This window comes from Denticeps clupeoides, unplaced genomic scaffold, assembly GCF_900700375.1.
Source record: "Denticeps clupeoides unplaced genomic scaffold, fDenClu1.1, whole genome shotgun sequence".
Classification (NCBI taxonomy): Eukaryota; Metazoa; Chordata; class Actinopteri; order Clupeiformes; family Denticipitidae; genus Denticeps; species Denticeps clupeoides.
The window spans coordinates 44,449-52,252 of record NW_021629904.1 but is presented as its reverse complement, the minus strand read 5'-3'; the positions used below and the strand labels follow the sequence as shown (position 1 = coordinate 52,252).

Genomic DNA, 7,804 nt, shown 5'->3' with positions numbered 1-7,804 from the left:
ACCGCTTCTCCCCATCTGTCTGGAACATCTTCGCCCCCAGGAGGGATTTCATGTGGAGACAAAGACGTTCTCACACGTGAATTATCACGTCAAGGTCCATGCAGTACCGCTTCTCCTCCCAGCCGGTCTATCGTGTACACGGTTGTGGACTTTCACACAGTTAAACGCTGAAACTCAGTAAGAAACTTGGGTGATGCGCAGGGTGCATTCAGCACTATGAGCTCACAGCACACATGCAGGTAAACTTGCTGTAGGCAAACCAGGGTCCGGTAGGGCCAAATTACTGGACAGGGGCCAAATAACTGCACCCAGGGACCCGGCAGGAAGGAATTACTGGACCAGGGGCCGAATAATTTTACCCAGGGACCCGGCAGGACCGAATTACTGGACCAGGGGCCGAATAACTGGACCCAGGGACCCGGCAGGACCGAATTACTGGACCAGGGGGCCACAACAAGGCCGAATAACTACACTCTGGGGCCCAGCAGGACCGAATTACTGGACCAGGGGCCGAATAACTGGACCCAGGGACCCGGCAGGACCGAATTACTGGACCAGGGGGCCACAACAAGGCCGAATAACTACACTCTGGGGCCCAGCAGGACCGAATTACTGGACCAGGGGCCGAATAACTGCACCCAGGGACCAGGCAGGAAGGAATTACTGGACCAGGGGCCGAATAATTTCACCCAGGGACAGGGCAGGAAGGAATTACTGGACCGGGGGCCACAACAAGGCCGAATAACTACACTCTGGGGCCCGGCAAGACTGAATTACTGGACCAGGGGCCGATAACTGTACCCAGGGAAGGGGGTTACAGTAGTCAAGTCGTGAGATTACTAAGGACTGGACCAGGATCTGGGTGGCCCGAACCTGGTAGATAAGGACGGATTCGTCTGCTAATATTTTTACATTTTTCTGTGCTGCACATGATTCCTCATTACAGAAGCTTGCTGCACTTCTTTGTGACTTTACACTAAAAAAAACTGATGCACTCACCCATCTTTGGTATTATAGCTTCTGTGGCTCCCTTGAAGAAGCATACGTACACCACCATTCCGACATTAATCTGAAATTCCAAAGAAACCCAATTTCATTCAAACGTACGTCTAACATGCAACACGTCAACTTTCTCAACACGTTGGCCAGCTCGTGGTCTACAGACGCATCCAGACCTACGTGAGGAGAGCAGATCAGAGTACCTGCACCCAGTCAATGTCGTCTCGGTCCTGAAGGATTGCATGTTCGCACTGCTGCACCACAGCCCGTGCCCGCAGGGGCTTTGACTTCCAGTCCACAAGGACGTCTTCTTCCACAGTCTGAGAACTGAGGACAGTGCATGAGTCAGTGTGGTCCAGGAAAGCCTCCCGGATCTCCTTCATTTTGCGATTAAAGGGATCACAGGTGGACAGAACGGCGCATTTCTGCAGGAAGTATGTCCACGATCTTACCTCTTGGACGCACCGAGGAGCGATAAGCCTCTGCTGTCATTCCTGTGTTTGTTTGATTGGCGGCCGTCCATAGGATCAGGTATCTCGGAACCGGTGGAGTTCAGACAGTGCTGAATGACCTGATCTACAAACGACTGTACATGGACAGTCTCTGAGGACGTGTCCTCGTCACTCAGGCTGCACAACAACAAGCAGAATTCTTAATTAAAAATGCATTTACAAAAACTAAAAGCAGCATTGGAGCAGGACCTGAAGTGGGACACATGGAAATGAATCTTTCAATCTATTAAGTCTACATCCTTCTTCCCTAAACTTCTCATTACAGTTTAAGGTGGCGCATCGAACCCATATGTGCAAATATATCCAGACATACCCTCAGGTGGTGATGAATGTGGTAAATACCAATCTCTTATACATAGTACTAGGTCATGCTTACACACTGAACCATACTGGAGAGATGCTTTCTGTACATAGTCAGCCATTTTATGGGGGTGGTAGTAGCCTAGCGGGTAACACACTGGCCAGAAGACCCAGGTTCAAACCCCACTTACTACCATCGTGTCCCTGAGCAAGACACTTAACCCTGAGTGTCTCCAGGGGGGGGATTGTCCCTGTAACTACTGACTAAGACGCTCTGGATAAGGGCGTAAATGGTTTAAACAGGATATACAGCCAGACCCTTTGATTGCTCTTTTTGGTGGTGTTGGTGAAGGTACGACTGTCCTGACAGGCAGCGCTTCTGAGACGGCGCTTTAAAAAAATTTGTTACTCCCTCAATGAATCAAGTAAGAAATTTCATAAAATGAAATGAAACCCTTTCCTACAAAATTATAAGGACATTCAGCCTCCTAATTAGGCCACACCCACCCTTTGATTGGGAGTAAAGTGGACAGGACCAATTTTTTATTTTTCGCTTTTATTTATTTATGTTTTATTAATATCTTCTCTTTCATAGTTCTATTGCTTATTTATTTTATTTGGGTGTGTTTTAATAGTAAAACTAAATAGCCGTTTATGTTCAGTGCTTCCAACATATATAAGTTTAAAGAAGATACGTCTATATTGTAAGTGTTTTCAATGTTTGGTTTCATTGATCAATAAAAATATCTCTGAGCATGAAGAGCTCACGCACCTTAAATGCTCCTGGTCTTGGTAACGGTCATCTAAAAGCTCAGAGCGGGAGTCCATCCTGATGGCACCATGCGTTGTCGAAGCCGTGGCACCAGAGCACTCTTTACACATCTGGATCCACTGCATGACATCTACTTTCATGGAGCCCCAGAAGAAGTGCTTGGATATGAGCTTGTAGCACTTTGAAAAGTCCAGGTGACTCATTTCATCGTGGTAGGTGGTCAGCGTGGAGTGGACTTCCTCTTTGCTACGCACAACTTTCCGCTGGCCGCGGGGGGCAATGTGGTAGAGGACGTCCCCTGAGGAGAACGCAGATGTGAAAAGTCAAACGTGAAGAACGCTGCAGAGTGTCCATGAATTCGACCCCACCCACCGTGCAGCGCGAATCTTTTACAGAGCCTGCGCAGCGTGTTCTTCTCCACCGCATTGAGGCCTGGGGGTAGACCCTGGAGCGCAGGTACTTGTCCACCGCGTCGTACTTGGAGAAGAACGTGTGCTGGGCGGCGTCTGAGCTGTTCAGGCAGGGTTCTGAGTGACCGCTGTCTGCTGTCTGGAGGAGCAAACCGTACACAGACGTACACTACAGGTCAAAAGTCTGGACACCTTCTCATTCAACGTGTTTTCTTTATCTTCATGACCATTTACGTTGGTAGATTCTCACTGAAGGCATCAAAACTATGAATGAACACATGGGAGTTATGGACTTAACAAAAAGTGGAGATCTGGCCTCCACAGTCACCGGACCTGAACCCAATCCAGATGGTTTGGGGTGAGCTGGACCAACAAGTGCTAACACCTCTGGGGAACTCCTTCAAGACTGTTGGAGAGCATTTCAGTGACGACCTCTTGAAGCTCATCGAGAGAATGCCAAGAGTGTGCAAAGCAGTAATCAGAGCAAAGAACTAGAATATAAACATGTTTTCACTTATTTCACCTTTTTTTGTTAAGTACAGAACTCCACATGTGTTCATTTCGTAGTTTTGATGCCTTCAGTGAGAATCTACCAACGTAAATGGTCATGAAGATAAAGAAAACACGTTGAATGAGAAGGTGTCCTGACTTTTGGCCTGTACAGGATATAACATGGTATGGAATCAACTTCCACTAGAACAGCAGAAGTCACTGAAGATCTTCACATGCAAGATAAGAAGCTTCCCTCTTTAGAAAATAATTAAAACTGTAGAGTTCTTGCATTTCACTGCATATCATGTATGACTGTGTACGTGCCAATAAAATTTGAATTCTTACATACACTTTCCATATAAAAAAAGGGGGTCTGAGTCCTGAGCTGTTATTCGAACGGTATCTACAGATCCTAGTAAAGCCATTTTTAAGGGCGTTTTCTCTGGATAAGATGGCGGTCGGCGTACCTGGCTGACCGGGTGGTAGAGCAGCAGGGTGGGCACGGCGTGGGCCTTCAGCTGCCTCTCGTTCGCCTCCTCGAAGCAGTCCTCGGTGAAGTGGATGGAGCAGACCACGGACCTGGGCTGCGGGAAACCAGGCCTCCCCGCTGCATGTTCCTGATCCACTCGTCCAGCCGGTCCGGGTCCTCCAGTGGGAACCTGCGTGAGCAGCAAGTCTGCGTGAGTTCGAGTCCCTTCGCTGCTTCACTTCTCACGTCCCCTGTTAGTGTTGAGGAGGAGCTTCATAGCCACCAGGTTCCGTTCAGTATACAATTCATGTGTCAATCAGGTTTCACGAACTTTTCCAGAACTTTGCTTATTTTGTATTCGGAAACTTGACTTTTCCTGGTTTATATGACTGTAGGAACCATTTATTCTTTTATTACTCTTTTAATCTGCACTGAACAATAAAAAGGGGGAATTTGGAAATTTGGCTTTATTGGGAAGGGCGGCCAGAGACATTTTAGGCTCTCGGGACTTCCAGAACGTTCGTATACTGCGGACAGCGGCGTACCGGTGGAAGGTCAGGCCCAGGCTCCTCTCCACGGGCCCCGTTGACGTTCTTGCAGTTGAAGCCGGAGCAGCGGTACTTCTGCGTGGACGCGTCCATGGTCAGGCAGAACTGGCAGTTGCCGATCCACTGCTGCACGTCCTTGGTTATGGAGCCCCAGTTAGTACACGTCGGCGATGGGCGCCAGGCACTTCTTCAGGCCGTAGTGGCCGCGGTTGTCGTGGAACTCCTTCAGCACCGTGTTCACCTCCTCCTGGTTCCGGAGCACCCTCCGGTGTTTGGTGCCTCGGCAGTAGTACAGAACTCCGTCTGGGAAGATGGCGGAGGAGGAGGAGCGCGGTTACAGCGAGCCGAGCGGGACACGGCACAACACAGGAAACCCATTACCTTTCCAGGAAAACTTCTTGCTGTACCGTCTAATTTCTTGTCTTACGGATTTCTTCTGGCCGTTCGCGTACGTTCCAAATCGCAGATATTTTTCTAAGGCGTCGAATTTCTTGAAGTGCAACCTTGAGGACGGCACAACAGCACGGAACATCGAACAATTCGAGCCGGAAACGGATCTATTTTCAAAGCAGCAAAAACGTGAGAAGATACCTGGAAAAGGAATCAGAAAACGTTGTTGGCCGTCCGCTCCTTGAGGGTCCTTTATCTTCAGGTCCTCCTTTCCTACGGCATAACGGGTGCTCCAGGTGCGGCGTGTCCTCCACTAGATTCAGGTGCGGCTCTTCTAATTCCATGAAAGAATCATCTACTGTTTGAGTCACCTGCTCAGGCACAAAAATTGGTGAAATTAGAGCCACGCTACACAACTTCCACCGCCGAGCGGTGTTTTTTACCGTCTTTACCTCCGGAGCGACCGGGGAAATGTCGACGGTGGGGACGGCATCTTGCCTGAGCGTCACCGTCTCCCCGGACCCATCGAAGCAGTCGTCTGCGAAGTGCTTGGAGCACAGGACGGACCTGGACGTGATGGACCAGCGGTCCCGCTTCGCGTTGCTGAGCCAGAGCTGCAGCCGCTCGGGGTCGTCAAACGGGAACCTGCAGGAGGGGACATGGGAACGTGCTGAAAGCGGGACCGCCAGCGCGGGGGCGTGGCTCGGACAGCGATCCTGCTTCTGGCTCCACCTGTGGAAGGTGATGCCCTTCTCCTCTACGTACGGCCCCTGGGAGATCCCGCATCCGTGCGCGATGCAGTAATATCGGGGCAGCATCGGCGGCCGCGTCTGGCTGCACGTCTGGCACTTGCTGATCCACGCCTCGAAGTCCTTGGTCACGCTTGCCCCAGTAGAACAGCTTGGACACGGCCTTGATGCACCGGTTTCCTGCCCATGTGGTTCTGGTCGTCGTGGTACTGGGTGAGGACCGAGCGCACGTCGTCCTCGCTCCGGAGCACCTTGCGATGCCGACGGCCATCTTTATACCAGAGGTGGCCATCTACGTCAGGATAAACAAGATGTGACAAGGGACAAGACACGACAGGGCGAAACGGGAGATAAAAGAATACCTTTCCACGAAAACTTCTTGCTGAATCTTCTTATGTCCTGTCTTGCTGCTTTATCGTGTCCTTGGGATACGTCCCAAAGCGAAAATACTGCTCTATTGAATCAAATTTCTCAAAATGCATTTTTTTATGCAGTAATCAACCAGCGTTCATTATGTTCATTAAGCTTTCACGAATAAAAGATGTCGACATGGATGTCGGGGGGAATATATGCATCCATCTCCGGAGGGAGCTCCTGTGTTTTTCCTCGGTGGGGCACAATTCGGCAGCGCTGTGCGCGTCACTCCCGCGGAGAAGAGCAGCTCGACTCGGCCGAGCTCGGCCGCCAAAACCCCCCCGGCCGGAGCCGACACGCGTGGCGCGGCTCCCCGCTCGGTTCACGGCGCGACGACGCGTTTACAAGCGGGAGAAACGCGCGGGGGTCTCGGCGCCGACTGTTCGCGGAGTCCTGCGAAAAGCGCCGCGGCCATGACCGCTTCCTGCATCCGCCCGCTGCTGCTTCTTCTCCGGTCCGGATCCGGCCTCACGGCGCCCCACACCCCCACCTAGCGGCGAAGGCGGGGAATTACACCGCTGCACAAAATATGACGAGTCTAGTGGTAAAAATAATATATGTGTTGTCTTTCATCAACATGCACCCTTAAAAGGGCAAGACAGCAAGGGGTGGCAAGTAGTCTTCCCATCCATATACATCCATGTACACAGTCAGACGAAATATCGTCCTCCTTAAAGGCTATTTTTGCTTTTATGTCGGTCTTGTTGATCCCCTAATTCTGTATCTGAAGTCTCTTGGTGCAGAATTTAAGCCACTTTGATCCAGTCCCACAATCAGATTTTCCAGGATGCGCCGTTTCACCGTCTGTAGCTTTAAATGCTAATGAGGAGGAGAGAGGTGGGACAAGGAGGAGAGCGGCCAATAGAAGTTGAAATTACGCCATCAACACTATTCATCAACCACAATGTTTGGTACAGACAGGAAGTCGTGTCGCCGTTTTCCCCTAAAAAATAAAATGAACCCACCGGTTCTTCAGAGCGTCGCATGATGGAACAAAAAAACATACATTTGTGCTCATTTTTACGTTTGGAAGCCATGACGGTCGGTTGATATAATGTTTTAGGGGAGGGGCGGGAAATTTTCTGGGAGGAAACCTTTCCCCTTATGATGTCATAAGGGGACAAATTCCAGATTCTGAGCTGCTGCTCTCTGAACGGTGAAGCAGAATGACCAAAACACTCTTTACACCAACTGCCATTAATGTTCAATCATCTCACAAAGTCACATTTTCATTTCAGGGGACTTTTAAGCAAGGGGACAGGTTAGGCAGCTTGTGTCCAAAAGCCATCTTGGTTTGCTCTTTCAGTAGCACCAGCAATGTTCCTCTGCAGTCTTCTAATCCCAAGCTCCTTGAGGAGCCCTGCAGAGTCTTGGCAGCCAAATCTACTTTGGCATTCACCAGAGATCCAGACGCATCTTCAAATGCCTCGTCCCAGGGCACAGCGTGATCCGACAGGACCGCCTGCCATGATGATTCCGACACGGAACCGCGTCAGGCCGCTGCGTGGTCACTGCGACGGTGTCCACGATGGTGTCCACCGTCAACTGCCACTCTCTGCAGAATAACGAACATCATGTAAAAAGTTACGTCTGTATTCTTCATCCATTCTACAAATGTTCTGAATACGGTTTTTGTTGTACAATGTACAGTAACAGAGTACATTATTAAATATATTTTTATAAGAGCGCTTATTCTGCCATTACAGAGTCCGATACGCCAACGAGCTCCTCTGTTCAGCGTTTTCTACA

The 7,804-nt window shown here is 50.1% G+C and overlaps 2 protein-coding genes across 2 annotated transcripts; both read right to left on the bottom strand.

Annotated features, from left to right (window-relative positions):
* Positions 1 to 826: 826 nt before the first annotated feature.
* Positions 827 to 4,595, bottom strand: LOC114776984 (uncharacterized). Its single transcript, XM_028966909.1, has 7 exons — positions 4,500 to 4,595; positions 3,953 to 4,144; positions 2,956 to 3,028; positions 2,584 to 2,881; positions 1,452 to 1,628; positions 1,203 to 1,326; positions 827 to 1,069 (listed from the first exon to the last, which is right to left on the bottom strand). The coding sequence occupies exons 1-7, from the start codon at positions 4,593 to 4,595 to the stop codon at positions 977 to 979; spliced, it is 1,053 nt and encodes a 350-aa protein (XP_028822742.1). The 3' UTR covers positions 827 to 976.
* Positions 4,596 to 4,656: 61 nt separating this feature from the next.
* On the bottom strand, positions 4,657 to 5,769 carry LOC114776983 (uncharacterized). Its single transcript, XM_028966908.1, has 5 exons — positions 5,625 to 5,769; positions 5,345 to 5,537; positions 5,094 to 5,263; positions 4,884 to 5,005; positions 4,657 to 4,805 (listed from the first exon to the last, which is right to left on the bottom strand). The coding sequence occupies exons 1-5, from the start codon at positions 5,708 to 5,710 to the stop codon at positions 4,657 to 4,659; spliced, it is 720 nt and encodes a 239-aa protein (XP_028822741.1). The 5' UTR covers positions 5,711 to 5,769.
* Positions 5,770 to 7,804: the final 2,035 nt, after the last annotated feature.

Coding starts and splice junctions, on each gene's coding strand:
- LOC114776984 (XM_028966909.1), bottom strand. CDS start 4,595: ATGGACGCGTCCACGCAGAAGTACCGCTGCTCCGGCTTCAACTGCAAG. Junction 4,145..4,499: donor CTGGGCCTGACCTTCCACCG/GTACGCCGCTGT, acceptor CTGCTCACGCAG/GTTCCCACTGGAGGACCCGG. Junction 3,029..3,952: donor TCTACCACCCGGTCAGCCAG/GTACGCCGACCG, acceptor CCTGCGCTCCAG/GGTCTACCCCCAGGCCTCAA.
- LOC114776983 (XM_028966908.1), bottom strand. CDS start 5,710: ATGCTGCCCCGATATTACTGCATCGCGCACGGATGCGGGATCTCCCAG. Junction 5,264..5,344: donor TTTCCCCGGTCGCTCCGGAG/GTAAAGACGGTA, acceptor GTGCCTGAGCAG/GTGACTCAAACAGTAGATGA. Junction 4,806..4,883: donor CAAGAAGTTTTCCTGGAAAG/GTAATGGGTTTC, acceptor CCATCTTCCCAG/ACGGAGTTCTGTACTACTGC.